The sequence below is a fragment of the Nipponia nippon genome, unplaced genomic scaffold (genome assembly GCF_047370975.1).
Source record: "Nipponia nippon isolate SJK-2023a ecotype South Korea unplaced genomic scaffold, ASM4737097v1 scaffold_4, whole genome shotgun sequence".
Lineage (NCBI taxonomy): Eukaryota > Metazoa > Chordata > Aves > Pelecaniformes > Threskiornithidae > Nipponia > Nipponia nippon.
The window spans coordinates 59,706,945-59,726,283 of record NW_028262358.1 but is presented as its reverse complement, the minus strand read 5'-3'; the positions used below and the strand labels follow the sequence as shown (position 1 = coordinate 59,726,283).

The following is a 19,339-nucleotide window of genomic DNA, read 5'->3' as shown; positions in this document are numbered from 1 at the left end:
ACCTTCAAGGACAGGCTAGATGGGGCTCCGAGCAACCTGATCTAGTTGAAGATGTCCCTGCCAATTGTAGGGGGGTTGGACTAGATGACCTTTAAAGGTCCTTTCCATCCCAAAGCATTCTGTGATTCTATGATTGATTCTAATTTTTAGGAGGAGGAGGAGGAGGAAATACCAGGAGGAGGCAGAGGTGGGATATAAGGGCAGAGGTTGGAAGGTGGAGTAGAAGGAGGAAAGGTGAAGCGTTCAGGGGAAAGTGAATAGGTATATGCCGACTACTTCAGCGTGCTAGCCTTCATATCCACTTCTGACATCTTCTGTACTGAAACTTGCATGAGACATTCTCACTGAATGTCTTCCCATTGATTAAATCCTTCCTCAGTATCCTTCTTGAAGAATTTAAGTCTATCATTCAAATAGTCAGAGGCAGAGGAATGAAGTACATTGGATGTTTACCCTCTATACCTATTCTCCCATTTATATTGGTTTTGTTCTTAGGCTGGCAAATGCTTCAGAACAGGCATTTTTTGGCTTCCTTTATGAATCTTTCCATAATGTGGATGTTACCTAAATACATACTGTAACAGTTGTCATGCCCAGCTCCACTAGCCCCGTATTCATTCTGCAAGGGTAGCTAGTACTTGATGCTTAAGTAGAAGAAATATATGAAGAAAATGCACGTGGAAGCATTTCACACAGAGCAACAAATCCAAAACCTCATCTTATTCTTAAGGTATAAGAACTTTCCACACTTGATGTAACTGAAAGAGCAGGTATAATGCCATTATTTCCAACAATCATTCAGAAAAGTTGGACTTCATCTCTGCAACCCTGGTGCACAGCATGCTAATGGAGAAAAGAAAATGGGCTGTTTACCTGACAAAGTCTATGGACTGATCACTCTGTCACCTGCTCAGGCCAGTAAATCAAGGCAACATAGCAATTATCGGCTGTCAGGCAACCAACCATCCATGCTAATGAAATCCTACTGCTGTTGTCTAAGCTCTCAAAAGCCAAATAGTGCCATGTCTTACTGAAAAGGGAAGCTACAGTTCATGCATTATGGTGGACAGGAGAGGGTTCAAGGGACTCCTGTCCAATACATAATGTGAACAGACTTTCTAAGACTATAATTTCTGAACCTATAGATTGCATAGATAAATAAAATTTGAAATATGAACGTTTTTTATATGACAAACCACTCATGCTGGACTATGTGAGAAGGGTAATTCCAAAACCTCTTTGGTGGGCCAGGATACGGCCACTGAGCTGGGAGCACCAGCTGGGCTTCCTTCCTGCCCTCTCTGTCTGGCTAATCTCTAGGTAACTAATCTCGCAACAAACCCGCGATGTATTTAATATCCCTTGTGCCATTGTTTATTCCGTTCACTGATTTTGCAGTAAGTAGCTCAAGACTGGAAAGCAGTTAATAGATTTCTTCTCCTGTTTCAGCTTGTTTACTTTAAGCTTTCGGCAGCGTACCAGGCTTTGCACTCAGTACCTCCAGCCGTCCTCTCCTGCTGCTGCCGGCGGGCTGTCTTAAGGAGGCAAGGGAGAGCAAGAAATGAAGGCTGGGAAGCAGCATTATAAATCACAAAGAATTGCAGAGTCGTCGATGAGCACGTAGAGAATCCCAAACTGCTTTTTGCTCATTACCGAGATAGAAAATATTTCAAGTTGACAGTGATCTGTAAAAAGCAAAGTGTACCAAAGCAAGCTGGGGTTTTTGGTGACAGTCCGACCCTTTTCTGGTGCAATTTCTCTCCCAGCTCTAAGGCAGTCGTATTATTTATCAAAATTATTACATTCCCTTCCTGTGGATCATTCGAAAATGTTTACATCTCTTAAATGCCTTTGTTGTTGTAGGCAGCTTTTGTGAATAAGTTGGGGTTTCTTTCATAAAGCTTCCTTCCTCCCATTTTTAAGCAGTGGATGGGGAGAAGGGGTTATATTATTGCATGTATGTAAACTGCAGCTAAGGGAAAGTATTGTTTTGAGTAATATTTGTCAGACTTCGAGGTTACATTAAGTGGTAAAGGTCTAAATGTTTATTTCAAGATTAAGTTCAGCCCAAAACTTTTAAGACGTTCAGAAAAAGTCTGTATTTTTTCTTTTTTTGTATTTCCAGTTAGTGAGGAAATCTGTCTTGCAAGAAGTTTTGTTTTGATAATATTTACAGATAAACCAGTTACTGAAAATTCTGTGACTGAGTACGATCGCAAGACATTGCAGGCTGATTTCTATAAAAACAATTTGGATAAAACTATCCAGACTTCTGAGTCTTCCCACACTAAAACAAAGTTATGATAACTCAAGAGTCCACTTGAAGGAATAGATAAAGCCCTGTGTCTTTAATAAAGACAGGTTTCTTGTGTACTGGCTTTGAGCCAGTAGTATTTATAGTAATGCGTTATGGCAAAGAAACTTTTTATTCTTCCAGGAATTTTGGATTAAGATAACTGTATTTTTTCCTGTATTTGTAAGGCACTGTGAACTTCTCGTACTGTGCACCTGCATGCCTGCCAGTCCTGGCTTTGTGGAAAACAGGGTTTAGCTCTTGATGCTAGTTAAGGAATATTAATGGTTATCTTTGCTTGTAAAACCAGGAAAGAGAAACCACTTTGTGCATTCCAGAGCACTGCAAGAGGCAAGCACTTTATTTGTCTTTTCTTCTCTTTCCCTAGCAAGCCCACAGAGAAGTCTAAACATAGCTGGTCCCATAGGGACACAATGGAAAGTTAGGTTTTACGCTCCGGGAGTACTTTCTGGTCAAGAATGGAGCAGTCCTCAGGCAGAACAATTTCTCCCTTCTCGTTTCCCCTCCTGCTACGAAACAGATGTCCCAGAGAACAGAAAGTGACCAGATTTAATACGGCAAAAGTTGCAGGAGCAATAATGTATACATGCCAGGGAAGCTGCTTGTTCTGCTTTGACCGGTGTTTTTTTTTTAACTCCAAGGCCACAATAAGTGATGCTAAACAAAATTGTTTCTATTAGGAGTCAAATCCCAGTTTGACCTCCTAGGAGCTGCAGGCAGGGAGGGAGGGAAACCATAGTTTTGCTGGGATCTAACTGGAGACCTCTGCAAGCAAAGGGCGCTTGCTGGGCTGGTCCTTTGCCAGTACGGCAGCAGCGGGATGTCTGAGGAGGGGACTTGCAGCTGGGAACGCTGTGTTTATATTTTCTTTCTCCACATCACACAGATTAGATCTGCTTTTAAGGTGGAAAGTAGTCAGAAGTGTGTTCCTATGCATTAATGTGTTCCTGTTTGGGCAAGGAAGTCAGTTCATACCTGCAGCCAAAATGTGGCCCTCTGGCGGGAATTTTCCACAACACCTGAAGGAAGCAGGAGCACCAGACCCCTTATTTTTAGCACCACACAGCTTCTTAACTCACTACAGCAACTTTCAAAACTTGTACCTTAAAAGACCAAAAATATGCTGTAGGTGTTACTGTTGGTGGGAATGTGTATCAGGGCGGTGTTTCTGTAGCACTGGGCTTAAAACAACACTCTGCCCCGCAGGCTGGAGATGGGAAATAGGTGCTTTAGATCCCAGTCAGTGCCATAGGCGGAGGGCCTTTTGCCAAACAGTGGATTCAGTGTATTAGCAGCAGCCACCAGATTTCAGTCCCTTTCCTTTAGCTCTTGAGTTTTATTCCTAGAAGTAAAACCACTTGAATATATAAACCACGTCCTGCCCCCTGACCTCTCATGCAGAAGACTGTCTGTTCCCCACGGGTTCGATCCCCACCTGCTTTGCCCGGGAGTGAAGGAAGCTCCTGGTGCCTCCTGTTAGAGCTGTCCTCTGAAAGGTGGGCTTCCAGCCCTCCTCACCAGCCTCCTCCAGGACCCGCCTGGACCCTCTGCCCAGCAGCTAAGATGATGACCTTGCTCATCTCCCATTTCTAGGTGGATTTCCATGTCCAGCCATCCCTTCGTGCAGCCCTCTGCACTCTGGGTCCACAGCCCACAGGGAGGTAGCTTCACAGCTTGGGATAGGCAGCTAACCTTCAGCCTTCCTAAATGTCCAGATCAACTTTTTTGAGTTACTTTATCCTCCCCCAAAACATAGAAAACCAGTATTTCGGGTGGCCATGCTGTTCGTAGTTGTTTCTTAAGGTATGCAGTAAGCAGTGTGAGGCCCTATTTCTTACATCAGGCATCTTATTGCTGCTTCTTGGGAGACACGGTGGTTTAGATAGCAAAGAAATGTCAAGATACGAATAATGCAGAATGTATTTTACAAATTAAATTAAGGAAAAGGCAGTACAGCAATGTGTATACCCAGCTGCATTTTTTTCTGCTGTGTCTGCTACTGGAGAATTTCTGAGGTAGGACTTAAGCAACTCAGTTATGAAGGGACAAAATTTTTTATGTGTAACGATTCCCAGGTGAATCGAACCCCAGATTATTAGTTTGTGTTTAATTACCTCAGTTACTATGCCTATTGATTGCAAAGAGAGTATGTTTAAACAAAAGCCTACAGATGACTTACCTGTCCTAAAACAGCTAGAGAGCTTTTGATTTTGTTAGGTGAAGATGTTATAAAAAGAGTTCTCATTTGAAGTCATAAATCCTTAAATACACCCAACTTGTTTATTGATAGATATATTAATAAAAAATTTAAAAATCTTGATCAATCTTTAATTCTCCATTCTTCAGTTTTAGTCAGTTTACAGTTCCTTTATGGAAACAGGCCATCCATTTCGTCACCATTTAAGAGAAAAATTATTAATAAACTATAAATTACATTCCCATTTCAGTGTCTCGGTAAAATCACCATCAACACTAGATCCAGCCTAATCCTGGCAGCAAGCCTGTGTGATTGCATCTTGTCAATGGAAACCTGGGTCTGCTGTTGGACTCTTCTCAGAGAGCAGGTCTTGGGCTGGCATCACCTTTTTCCTACTGTAACTTTCTTCTTTTTGTTTTTTATCATTTGTTCCTCTTCCCCTTTCCCTTGTATTATTCTTACGTGAGAGCCTTTGAGTCAGCAAAGGAAATCTGCAAGTATCGCGAGATGACCTGTCGTAGCATGATACAGAAGGTCCTCTGTGGCCAGGTTGACTGTACTAACACAGCAGGCCAGCCATAGCAGGCAGGGCAAGTTGGACTATACCAGGATTTAAAACTGCCTTTTCATCTGTACAGGTTGGTTGCATCCACAATAGACAAATTAATTCCTTTAAATTTATAGTTAGCCTTGAACTGTGACATGGAGTCCATAACTCCCAACCATGAATAAAACAGGATCAGAATTTTGTGGCTATCTCTAGGTGGGAGATTTCAGCCACAACAAAGTTAACTTTGCATGTAACCATCAGAGGTGGACTGAAAGGGCAAATAATATTCTTCAAAATGTACATCAATGAAAAAAACTGCTGAGTCCATATGAATGTGCCTTTGTAAGTGTGCTTTACACTGTCACTCAAGAAATCGAGTTTGGTTAGCACAGAAATTTGTTAAAAGCGCGTTTCAGTCTCATGCCCAAATACATTCAAAGAATGCACATGTCATTTTCTGCTGTACTCGTTCATTTGGTCTTAACCAAGAGGGCTTCAGTGCTGAATCATATGCCCGCATTATAAAATCAGAAAAAAATATTAAAGTAACAAAACCAAGTTGCACTAACAAATGACAGTGAAATGAATGGTCGGTCTCTTCTCCCAAGTAACAAGAGATAGGACGAGAGGAAATGGCCTCAAGCTGCGCCAGGGGAAGTTTAGGTTGGATATTAGGAAAAACTTCTTCACCGAAAGGGTAGTCAGGCACGGGAACAGGCTGCCCAGGGAAGTGGCTGAGTCTCCATCCCTGGAGCTATTTAAAAGACGGGTAGACGTGGTGCTTGACGACATGGTTTAGTGGTGGACTTGGCAGTGATAGGTTAACGGTTGGACTCAATGATCTTAAGGGTCTTTTCCAACCTTAATGATTCTGTGATTCTATGATTCTATGAATTGTCATTGATTCATTGCATCCTGTAGCAGTAGAGGACACTCAGCTGATTCAGATACTCAGAGCAAACTTTTTTCTTGACCCTTATGAATAATTAGACTCTCACTCTAAGGTCAATAGGTGGCATGTTGGAAGTAAAAGCAACAGTGATTTTAATGTTAGGACAAGTAATTGAAACATTAGGCAGCTCTTTCAGGGTACTTCTTGTTTGCTGTTACACAGAAGGGAAATGACAGATGCCTCCTATTTGCTGTGTTCCTGACCCACAGCGGTGACTTGAGATGTCTACAGAATCAGGGGAAATGAGGATAGGGAAAAGAAACGAGAGCACACAAAATCCAAAAAGGAGACAACACATGCAGGATCACCCAGAAATATGAGGAAACATGAGTGAGGACTTGAAGTCCTGAAGCTTTCAACCAAGAGAAATACAGTATGTGCAGTTATAATACTTAAATATTCACTCCTTTTTATCTCTTCTGAAAACAGAGAAGAATGAAGAAGAGGAACAGGAAGCCAAAAGAGAAATAAAACGTAGACTCAGTAGAAAGGTGATGATGTGTTTTTTCGTATTGTGTGTTTGTGTACATAGGATTATTTTTTATAAGATTCTAAAAATCAGTGTGTATGCGTTACTGCAAATGTCCATCAGTCATGCCCCCAGATTAGAAATCAGTTTGAAAAACAGTACAAGAGAAGTCCATCTTGGGGAAACTCCATCCTGTCCAGTTTCACATACCTGGAGAAGCATATGGAGTCTGACCACGCTTAATATTTGTCCCTGTAAGCAGGGGAGAGAAATGACACGTGTTTCCTCTGTGAGCATGACCACTGCTGCCATGTATGTCAAGGGCAGCCACACCTGTAGATCCACTCTTCCCTAGAGCAGCGGAGAGGGCGGCAAAGCAGTGTGGGCCCTCAGAAATCCCTTCACCCTTCTTCCAGCCACATCAGTGGTCTTGGCCGCTGCAGGTGGGATTGTGCTCATCGTCCCTGGAAATAAAGCAGCTATGGATCTGCTGCCCTGACTTTGGGAGCTCGTTCTGGGAGAGGGTGGGGGGAGTTTTCATACATATCCCTAGTCTGCCCTTCTCTGCAAAAACACAGTTTCCTAAGTAAGATCGTCGTTAGTTAATTAAAGTGAATATTGTTTGAGGTGACTGAAACAATTTGGCATCATAATGACCCCCAGATGTTCAAAACCGATGTTTTTTAGTTAGGCAGGCACCTCCACATCCTGCTTATTTTCAATATTATAGTTGAACACAGCAGACTGTGTTATCATTAATGGAAATGGACCTACTGCCTAGTGGGGTAAACGGTGTGACAGTTGCAAAGTCACAATTAATATTCCAGGGATAACTGTCACGATTCTCTGTGACCTGCCCAACAAAGACTATTTTTATAATTGAAGAAATTAGGTTGTGCTGCTTCCCCATTCCCATGCAGCACTCCCAGGATGGTGCCTTTTTTTAGACACCTGAAAGTGACCCTATTTAGAAATACCAGTAAAGTTCTCTTGAGATTACATCATACCCTCGGCTTTTATTTTATTTTATTTTATTTTATTTTATTTTATTTTATTTTATTTTATTTTATTTTATTTTATTTTATCTTACTAAATGTACTATTTTCTGCCTCCTGCTTACAGCTCAGCCTGAGGCCTACAGTGGCTGAACTTCAAGCAAGAAGAATCCTTCGATTTAATGAGTATGTGGAGGTCACGGATTCTCCGGATTACGACCGTCGTGCCGACAAGCCTTGGGCCAGGTTAACTCCTGCAGACAAGGCAAGGGGCAAATGTAGATTATAAGAAAATGCTTGCATCTGTCAATTTTGGGGGGGCTTTCCTCTGGTTTTACATTCGCTTGATGCCGGCATCACAAATGACATCTGCTGGAGGCAGCGAGATTGTCATGCTACTACTGTGCATCTACTGCTTGCAGTTAAGAAAACCTGCTCAGGTGCCTATTAAGAGCATATTTGCCACCTCCATTACATCAGTTCAGGCTAGAATTCCTTGCATTTTTAAAGCTCTCCTAAGCCAGACACACACTGTTAGCAAAGATGGCCACGACCTGTGGAAGTCAGGCAAGGTTTCTGCAGGCAGAAGCCTGCATCACTGCCACCGAGAGTTACTTTTGCAACTCATTCACGTGAAACAAGGTAGAAGCTGCTCCATCGTCCTAAGGGTTCCTGGCCACAACCGTCAGTGCAGGAGCTGACTGTATGCGTGCAGCACGCCTTCTTGGGAAGTTTGCCCCTAACGTGCTGCAGTTAATAGTTCCTCTGCCTAACTACAAAGGATGAGACAGATGATTCTGTGATTCTTTTAAAAAACAGATCAGTCAAAGATTACCATAAAATACTCTTCCATTTCCCTCCTATACCACTTCATAAAAGGAAAGCTGTAGGATATATGTATCAAGAAGTGCTGGCCCTCTTAGCACGGGGTCTGAACCAACTTTTATGAAAATCCTATGAGATGTTCTTGGTGTGAAAAGTGATACGTGCTGGAACCCACTGTCTTTTAGCTAAGGACTGCGAAGCACTCATTTTATTTCAGCTTGTATTTTAATATTAATGCCATCTCATCTGACAATCAAAGGAGAATCTTGTATCAAGTTAAGGTGGAGACATCAAAAATGTACCCAGAAGTCTTTGTAGATGTTGGTTCTGGGAGGTGCTGAGCACTCTCTAGTCCTCATGTAATCTGTGGGAAGTTAGAGCACCCAGCACCTCCACTTTCACCTAGGTCCAACCAGGGTAAACTGCACTAGCAAAAACGCTGGAGTTTCCTATCTACTTTAGGGTAGCAGTTTTTAATCTCAATTCATTTTGTAACGAAGAGGTGCCCAAGGCTGGTTCTGTGATCCCCATGTTTGTTGGCCTCAGCAGAAAGGCAGACCCCGAGTTGCCTGGAAACCCCCTTTTTTCCCAAGGAAATAATTTTTCTATTTCCAGTGGGAGCAGAAAATTGTACTGTAAGTATATTACAGAGCTGGAGGTCTGGTGTCTTTGCTGCTGATTTGGTGCTCAGAAATAGCTGTCTCTTTCCTAGCTATTACAGCAGCATTGTGTAAGCCTGCCGTTGTGGCTAAACGGAACCATCCCCCGCTTAAAATGAAGTTTCTCATTTACGAGACCGCAGTCTGGTGATGCTATAATTTGCTGCTTGTCTGTTCTGTGTTGAAAGGCACGCATACCAGATGAGATTTCTTTAGGGATTAATGAAATGATACTGCTTTTATTTAAAATGGTGAAAGAAAAGAGTGAGTAAAAATAAACTTTCATTTCACAGTGAAGGTAAGAAAGCGTATGACATAGAAACAAACGCCTTTCTAGTATATATTGGAATATTTCAGAAATTGTATGTATTACCTGATGAAGTAAATTGCTTATCACTCTTTTAACATAAGCGACAAGGCATTTACAAAGTGCACTGAATTTCTGCTGTTCTGTAGTATCTGCCAGCTGAAAACACAAGCCTGAAGTGTCCAGATATTTCATGTAATTTTACATAAAACTAATCAAACCAAGTGACTAATTCCACTGAAAAGGATGTTATTCATCTTGCATTCCTGAATTCGTGTCTTCGGTGGGGAGATACAGGGCCCCTGCTGCGTGTGCAGTGCCTGTGCAGGCAGCGTGACTCACCAGCTCCTCAGGGGCTGCGCCTGGAGATGCGATCCCCTCGGGGTTGCGTACTCCGCAGGTGACTGTCGAGGTAACCCAATCCCTTGCCCGTTTTTGTCTGTAGCAAGTGCCATATTTCTATGGGGGTTTGGTTCACCCATTGCAGTGGATTTGGTGTTTCTTTGTTTATTGTTGGTGTTTGATGCTTTGGGTCTCTTTATAGTGTATTACTGCTTCAAGTAGCCGTAACTGAAAAAAGTCATTCATGTTGATGATGAGAAATGTGTAAAAGAGCTGTAGATTACAGTAAGGGAGACTGGAAAATGGGAACTGTAAGGGAACCTGCAAGAGTAGGGCCAGGTTCCTCTCAGACTCTGCTTTCTTTAAGATTCATATTTCTTATGGTTGCATATATCACTGTTGTTTATTAGGCAGCAATACGGAAAGAGCTGAATGAATTTAAAAGCACAGAAATGGAAGTACACGAGGAAAGCCGGCAATTTACCAGGTGGGTGAATCTCTCTTCTTGCATGAGTCGAAGAGATAAGTATGACAGCGACCCTCTGCCTTTCTGCAAGTCCTCTGCAGTTGTGTCGTGACTTGCGTAGGTTCCTACCATGAGCCCCCTTGAATCCCACCTGAATCCCACCATTGATTCCGTTGGGATTCCCAGTGTTGCCTGTGTCATCCCTGAAGTTGGGTAGTTGATACAGCAATGAAGGTGACTGCAGTGGGTCAGTTGCTACATGGAAAAAGATTGTTTGGGAAATCTGAAAAATAATCCTTTGAAAAGACTCAGCATTTCTTGCAGATGAAGTTAACAGTCCTCAAGCACAAAAAAAGGGATGTCCTTCTCTAGCAGTACTCCCTTGCTCATGAAAGTATACATTTTTGTAGATATGTTTGGTAAGTGAAAACTAGATGATGTGTTGAACTTCAGAACGGAGCTTCCTAAGGGTCACCTAGGCTCCTGGCAGCACTTTCTGCAGAACAAGACAGATTCTAATGTTCCCTGTTTGCTACTTTTAATGTGTTCATCTGGATTTGTTTTGTTGTATGCTTTGAGTAACACCAAGATGTTGTCTGAGGCATTATTATTTAAAGAGCTCTGGGGCGTCCACAGTTTTTAGCAGGACTTCAAGTTTGGCAGAGTTATTCCTCTATTTGGCACTTTCCGCCCTCCCCATGGCATCTCTTAGTATTTTTTGGAAGTTATAAAGGCTGAAAATTGCCACCAGCAAGCAAAACTTGCTGTTAGGGTCAGCCGACATGGCATACATGGTATTATTGTCTTCACTTCCACACAGAGCTAAGTCAGATAAGAACAGTTGCCCAAGACTGGGTCGCTTCCTTTTCCTCCTACTGCTTCAATCAAACTCAGGCTCCGAGCAAGTGAGTGTGACTCCTCTAATTAAAGAGAGTGTCACAAGGAAAATTCACAACGGGAGATGGGTGTTTGGTGATTTCTGGCATCTCCTAGTTCAATGCTTGATTTTACAACTTCAGTGATTTTTTTCCTCACCAAAACATGGAATTTTTTATGATGCTGTAAACTCACTTCAGTGTAGGTATAACATGAATAAACTAATTTTCAAAAAATCAAACCAGTTTCACAGACAGCAAACCTAAGCCAGGAGATGAACCAGGAGGCAGGGTTTTAATCTAGTGTCGCATTCTGACCATTAGAAAATGTCCTTTTCAAACATAGATTTGTTCATTTTCATTTGGCTTCTGATGTCATTTTCTCTTCAGGTAGTGAGTAGTATATCTTCTTCAGAATATATAAAAATACCACTTTAAAAAAATGGGCATCCCGAGGGAGACAAGGAAAATGAGCAGGAATAGAAACCTGGCTGCGTTCTGAGAGAGATGGAGTGCAACCCCCTGCTTACGTTGTTACATTTTTTGAGTTGCACTGCAGTATAGAAGCCTAAGTACAGATAGGCATGAGTCATACAAAAAGGATCGCGTATTTTTTCAAGAGAATTGAAAACAGTTGAGACTGATTACAATTGGATTCTTGAAAGCTGAACCAAAAATCTCAGGGATCCACTGAGTGACAAACCAGTTAAAAAGTGAATTTTTTTTTTTTGAGGAGGGCCTTGGAAAATGGAGTAAAAAATAGGCACAGCCAAATTGTGATAAATATAGGCAATGATTCTATAGGGTCCTGGAAGAATTTCAACCTGAGGGAAATCAGGCTCTCTCTGTTCCCTCTCCACCCTCATTTTTTTTTTCACTGGTCATGTTGTGGAGTCACTGCACAGAGTCAGCAGAGTAACACTAGAAAAAGCTAATTAAGAACAGAATTAGATGCAGATGTTTTAAGTCAGTTGCACTTTTGAAAATATAAAGAGATTGTTTCCTCTGGGACCTCTCATTAAAAATTATGTAGTTCACCACTACATTTGGATTAATACAACAGAAGTGATTTGTTTTAAGGGAACTGTAGACAAAAGTCTCTAGCCAGAGAATGAATTACTCATCTTTTAATTTTTTTCAAGGAGATCACTGAGATAATACAAACCAAAAGGCACTTGCATTGGCAGCTGGTTAACAAAGACTTATTCATGAAGTTCTGTGATCGAATGAGACAACAAGGAAGCTGCTTATTAAACAAAAATAGCTTGTAGCGTATACTTTCTTATATTACTACCTATTCAATATAAGATGCTTTAATATTACAATCAGTATTTACACTATCTTTGAATTGTTAAAATTCGATATTGAACTTGGGAAAGAAAGCACTGTTTTTCATTGTTCATCATTTACTGTAATAACTGTCAGCTGAACTGTTTTTCTACTCCTAGTAATTTAGACTGATTCCTTCTGTTATTTCATAACAGAATCCAAGAAACTGAGTTTCTAAAAATAGATAAATAAATAAAAGTTTGGGAAGAGGATATTAGTAGATGTTTATAAAACACTTCTAATGGAAATGCTATATATAGTCCAATATATTGTTATTCTACGCAAATACAAAAACCCTGTGTCTTTTTTGCAATGCACTGTACCCTTACTTAGCAGATGCGCTGCATACTTGTGAATGTCAGCTTTTGTGTACACCTCCTTTATTTGAGAAATGCATCCCTGTATTGTACTGTACCACATTACAGGGATAATGTGTGGCCTGTTTTCTTTTCTTTTCTCTGGAACTGTTAAGAGAAAATGTGCCAAACAAAAACTTATGTAAATCTACTGTCTTAGGTGCATCATTACCTGTGCTGTTGTAGAGTTGCTGCATGGATAGATGTATTTTTAAAGCCGTTGAAACAGATTTAGAAGTCTGGTGATAGATACATTGAGCACCTGATATTCTTGCCCTTTCTTACCCTTCTGCTTTGATTCATTACATTTAAGCTGAGTTAGAATTTCAATTGCTGTAGGCTCCTAAGTTACTCTAGGAAAGGTTGGAGACACCCTTTGGAACAACCCACCTCGCTATCCATCATACAGGCAATCTGGAGTGATGCACATGCCCTACCTAAAAGTCTAAAAAACAGTGAGGTGTATTTGGGCCTTCATGTGCCACAGTTGGCTGCTGTTAATAGGAAGAAAGCACCTGCAGTGCTATAAAACTTGTTGCTTACTTAAAAAAATCCCAAATTTTTGTTAGCTTCATTTTGCAGAAGGATTAAAAACCAGAAATTTAAATTTTATGGCTTAGCAAAGCTTTTCGGATTTACTGGCAGTGTCTCCAAATAGTGGATGTAATTGTGGCTAAATCTATATTGGTAAACAAAACAGATTGGAGACTGTTCTCTGGCCTTGAGGCCAGCAAGCTTGGCACAGCTTGAATTCATACAGTTAACTTCTTCTCCCCACCCCAAAACAGGGTGACATCCCCCCGTATCCGGTCTGCCCATTGGCCTGTGCTAATCCCAGCCGTGCCCAGGTGGTATCTGGAAGAGTGCTGCCAGGGACCATAGTAACAGGGTAATGGTATGGGCAGACAGACAGACATCAGACATGCCTGAGCCATGCCATAGCCCTATTTGGTTTTCTAGTAAAGAGAGACAGGCAGCAGGTGATAATAGGGCTGACTCTAATCCCACATAGACCAGGAAAATCAAGAATAATTCTGTTCAGGCAACAGAAGTAAACAGCTGTGAGAGCAGGATGAGGATCAGTGTCATTGCCAGTTGAAATAATATAATTCTCAGTTTTTTAATGATTTATCATTTCAGGTTTCATCGTCCATAACTGTTTGACCACATCCCATATTTCATGTAACAATTTTCTTTGGGGAAATCATTGCGTCCTGAAGACCTGCGATTGCACTGGAACTTGACTGAGCCTGAGTGTGTGCTACAGCTTACCCTGAGGTTAATGAAGGATGTGGCCCTCGTCTTTATCAATGGACAAATGATTTGTCTAGGAGGAGAACCCACATGAAGTGTTAAGAGAAACCACGGTTCTGTGGCTAGCCCACACAGATGAATCGGTGGACTTCTTCGCTGGAGCTCCACAAGTCAGGAAGCGCGGAAGACAATCGCTTGAGAGCCTGCTACCAGGAACTCATCAGACTTCGGAGGGTTGTGACTGAGGGCAACTGAGAGGGGGGAGAGTGAAAAGGACTGAGAGTGTGGGGGAAGAGAGACTTTGCTTCTCGGTCCACAGAGAAAAGTGGAACGGATGGGACTGCTTAACAATGCACTTGGCCAGTGGGAAGAATTACTTAAAAAAAAAAGAGTGTGAGCAACTGTGCATGTTTTTTTTTTTAAGTGGCCGCAGCCTGTCTTAGAAAGACAGCAAGCCACAAGTCCTCATGTCATCAGTACTTTAGTGAAGAACTGTGATTTTCTCTGGTGCCAGTAAATAGAGTTGCCAGAAATTAGTTCTAGTATAACTCAGCTGTCTTTTTTAAAATCCCGATGAGCATGCTTCAAGAGAATACATTGAACATTCATACAGAACAAGTCATATTTTTTGGTTTTTAATGTTGACATACTCTGGATGCTCAAAGATGCATAAACAAGGACAAATAACACGTGACACTGAATGCAATGAAATGCTTCGTGTTTAGAAACACTCCGTGCTGTCTGTCACTTGCCATTCAAATGACAGCGATCGTCATCTTTCTCACCTATGGCAGGCAGTGGTGACAATTTTGACATCATGCTAGTGTGAATCCAAAATCAGAATTGAAATTGGGCACTAAAGTCTTTACTAGTAGGCTTGAGCGGTGATTACTAACGTGACTTCTCGCGTTTAAGGACTCCTGCGCTGCTTTGAGGAAGAACTCCCAGATGAATCAGTATGTCTTCAGCCAGTGGTCTTGTAAAAGCTAACGGAAAATCCTTAGAGTGCCTGCAGCCTGATTTTGTTGAGTGTGAAGAATGCTTCTTAGATTCATAATTTTTTATACTATCTTGAAATTGTATATGTGAATACAGTATTATTAAAATTAAGTGGTATGGAGTGTGAAAGGCAATACATGGTTTTTCTAAGTTGGCCCAAAGGCCTATTAAAAAGCCTGTGGCGTTGTTTACACTAAGAAATTCTCTGTCTTATATTAGCACTTATTTATCCTTTGAATTAATGTACACAACATTTTGGGGGGGTCTGGAATTCACATATGCATACAGTTAATGCAGTATTAAAACATATTTGCTATTTATCCTTTCTAATGTGTGTACATATTACAATTTATTTTTGTCTTTTATGTGCCCTGTTTAGTTTTTAATTATGAAATGTAAGTATTTCTTTTTCAGGCAATAAAAGGTCTGTGTAGATGTGATTTTTACCTCAGAACCTGCAAGAGATTCTTGTGGAATGTTTTTAGTTTATAAAATTGAACGTTGTTGTTTTAGATGTCAGCCTAAAGCCAGGGAGGCAATTTGGTGGCTAAAATTAGATCTCACTCTTTACTGATATTTACAACAAGACCAGGTTTGCATAAATGGAGTGGATTATTTTAGTAAAGAGCAATTCTAGTAACAGGAGAGTGCTTGCCAACAGCTGGCACTCTATTATTTTTAAAGAGGTTAACAAACCTTTTTTTAAAAAGATAGATTTATATGACTGTTAGGATCACTTACATTTTAGTAAAAATCCAATGACATACGGACCCCAAAATATCAATAACCAAATAAAATAACCATCTACATGGTTGTAGCAAAGAAAAGGAAGCAGCACCTTCCTTTTTTAATGGAATCAATAGAAGGCATTAGGATTCCATTTGCAGAAAACAGTTTAGCTTCTGTGAGGCCCATCATTTTATAAATATAGAAACACCACTTTGACATCAAGGAAGCAGTGAAAATGTATTCTTTGGCACTAAATCATGCAGGAATGATCAGGCTATTAGAGTTAAGGTTTATCAGCAATTCTCATAGAATCCTATTTTTTATTTTTAGAATTTTAGCATAAACTTAAAAACTTACACTAGCACTTAATGAATAGTTCTCCTGCTTAAACTTTTTGTTGTTGTTGTTGCCAAATTTAGAAATGTGTCTCCAAAATCCTATAAAGGCCTACTATGTTGACTTTGAGGTATAAAACACAATATTTCACTTCAAAGGAAACAAGTGGAGCAATTAAATAGACTTCAGTGTTGCCTTAATCTCTTTAAAACACTTGGAAGCAGCCAAGATACTAAAGGCAGAAAGATAGCTGTTGCGCAGGCAGAATAACTTGGACAAAGGTGAAGTCAGACTATATAAACTTTATATAAGACAGTAGTTCCACTGACATGCCAGGATACGTACGGGTTACACAAGCGAACTAAAACTTGTTAAACTCTTAGGATGAAGTGAATGAGTTGACTTTGCAAGAAGACATTCCTCTATACTAGGCCTGGAGCGTGGATGGCAAGATATGTGGCACCTTCTCGTTTAAGAATTAAAACACAAAGATGAGGATACAACTTCTGGCTCAGACTTCTTCAAGCTGCGTTGTGATACAAGACATACGTAGGTGAGGTATCACTTGGGCTTTCCCTGTCCTCCTTCTGGGTTTGGGTTTGGGGTTTTTTTACATTATTCACTACAATCCATTGCTAGAGGCAGGATACTAGCCTGAATAGAGATGTTGAGCTAATCTTTAATTTCTTACGTAATTTCTTATTATTTTGATGATAAAAATTAAGATGCATTCTTTGGCCCACAATTTAGCAAACTACTTAGGCAAATTTATGTAACTGGACAAAAAGAGTTGCCTTTATTGGGACTTATGTAAAAATGTAGTATACTTGCAGAATTAGAACTGTAAACTATCTATTGTGTATTGTACACACACACAGACTTAGAGTTGTAGATACTATTTTTATATTCTAAATATCAACTGGCAGAAAAATGACAGCTGTAAAGTGTTATCCATGCAATAAAAAATAAGAAGATTTTGGTATGTCACTCTGTGCAGTGAAGCCAGTTTGCTTTATCTGATTGAGCTGCCTGAAGTCAGTTTCTGCTGTATCTCCTAGTCCTCTGTGTTGATGATTTTGAATGTCTTCAAGTTGCTACAGCAGCCCATTGGAAATAATACGTCATGTACCTAACTCTCTGTGGTGCTGCATGCCTGTTAGAAGGAAAAAATAAGGATAAGTTCTGAGAAACTGCGGAGTAATTCTTGAGGAAAAAAATAAAAAGATGTAAAAAAGGCAAAGAAAAAAATAACACTTTCCATGCAACACGTAGTACAGTCCAGCTGGCTAAAAGGGATCAATGTGTTAATTTTTATCAAGTTGGACAAATCATTTACATGTCATCCACAACAGATGACAAACCTTACACGCATACCTACATTCCACAGAGTCAGGTATGAACTCAAATGTCTACATCCACACAAAGAGAAAATGAGTAGCTTGAAGTAGTGGGTTCTGAAATGACCTCATATATCACATTTATCAGTAGGATCGTGCATCACAGCGTGTTGCTGTGGATGCAGGAGAATGGATGCTTAATCAAATCCTAATTTCTTCTTCACATAACAAATTGAAATTGTTCTAGAATGTCTCTCGTCTCTCTCTTCTTTCAGATAATATATATTAGTCCTTATAACTGAAATTTGTTGTTTCAGATGAGAAACAGCCTGCCTGAATTTCCTCTAATTGTGATCTGTGTGTTGACTCAAAAAGTATTTAAGCTAAATACCATTTCGACCAGTGATTTGAAACAAGGTAGGATTAGGACCAGTGTGTCTTCAAAATCACTGAAAGTATTCACAGCCATTTGTAGGTCTGCCAGATTGTATTTATTTGTTGGGTTTAGCATTTACCTCCAGTAACGCGTGTCCCTTGCTGTGGTGGACTTTACCGACCTCTGATGTGGTGTGGGGCAGGGCAGCCCAACCTTCTACTTTGGCCACACCGAGCAGCTCTTAGAGAAGCGCCACAACCTCAATGTTGACATGTAAAAACCATATCAGATGACCATTTTTTTTTTTTTACTTTTTTTTTTCCTTGAAAACCAAATGAAAGCTGTGAAACAAAAGGAGGAAAATGTCCCTGATATTACAGAAATTAGACCCCCCTCCTTCCAAGTGAGATTAGTGCTTTGTTTCCAGCAGAGATGCTTCAAACCCTGATCTGGTGACTAGTAATACTACAGCTACGTCAGAGAACGTGTTTCAAAATAGCTGTCATTTAACCTGATGCTAAATATGGTCTGAGCCACAATTTCGTATCACCATAAAATGGAAGGAAGATCCAGCTAGCACGGATTAAAAAGGTGGCTCTAGTCTAGCGGCCCGGGAATCGGCCGAAACCCCCTCATGGGCTGCAGCTGGCAGCGGGTGGGAGCCGGGGTAGGGAGAGCCACGCTGCCGCCTGGGTACCGGGCAGGCTGCACCAGCAGGACAGGTCTGGCTGAGCACTGCTGGCATCCTGAGTAGAGACTAGAATATGAGCCCATGTCTTAACGTCTGTTAACGCTTTGATGATAAAGTAAACCAAGCTAAAAGCCTACATTTGCATTAAATTGTCAGGTATACCAGAACCGCGGTTTTTAACACTTTCACGTCATCTGTTTTTATTCATATCTCATGGAGTTAAGACCTGTGCCGCTGCTGTAAACTAAAATAAAGACATACTCAGGGTGAAAAACTGAATAAATTTGCCTCCTGCCTTTAGGAGCTCCCACATTTAGCTCCATTATTGTTGCTATCTTTCTTCTTATTGCACAAAGCTCAGTGCAGTGCTCACTGCTGGGACCTAGCTTTTGATGAACAAAAAAAAAAAAAAAAAAAGGCAGTTCTGAAAGTTTGTATTAGGTTGATATTAAAATATTTTGAGGATCAAATAAAAAGCAAAGTAAATTCCCCAGAGTAGCTTAAAGCTTCTATTTAACAGACATCTGAAAAAAAAAAAAGAAAAAGCCTTATGGAAGCGTAGCTATATAGAGAAAGGGAGAAATGGAGTAAAAATAACATATTTCACCATAACGTTTTGACAGGTTTCTATTTATTAACTTTAATGATTAATAAGATCTTGTTTCACTTTGTCAGTGTTCCCATCTTGTTTCAGGATTTTAATGGAAATAGAGCTCATATGAACTAGATCCAGCATTTCACCAATATGTCATTATTTTCTAGAAGCTAAATATTGCATTGGATAGGAACAAAGAAAGTAATGGTATTCTCTGTATCTCCTTGTTCAATCATTAATTCTTTATATAAAAAAGTCTTGCAATACTATGTCAAATTTAACCATATTTGAACGTTGCTATAATATAGTAAGATGTTGCTGAACATATCTCCTCCTCCTTTCACTACTTTGTGTGGTGTATATTGATTTGTAAACTTGTATAAATT

At 40.4% G+C, this 19,339-nt stretch overlaps 1 protein-coding gene across 4 annotated transcripts in view; it reads left to right on the top strand.

The window, feature by feature from the left end:
• PHACTR2 (phosphatase and actin regulator 2) overlaps positions 1-18,955 on the top strand; it is a 145,002-nt gene extending 126,047 nt beyond the window's left edge. For all 4 annotated transcript variants that reach the window (XM_087777387.1, XM_087777390.1, XM_087777389.1 and 1 more), the window contains 4 exons: positions 6,443-6,504; positions 7,605-7,742; positions 10,021-10,097; positions 13,777-18,955. In XM_087777387.1, coding sequence (XP_087633513.1) covers positions 6,443-6,504; positions 7,605-7,742; positions 10,021-10,097; positions 13,777-13,792 — 293 coding nt within the window. In that variant the 3' untranslated portion in view covers positions 13,793-18,955. The remainder of the gene's footprint in view (positions 1-6,442; positions 6,505-7,604; positions 7,743-10,020; positions 10,098-13,776) is intronic.
• The last annotated feature ends 384 nt before the right edge of the window (positions 18,956-19,339 follow it).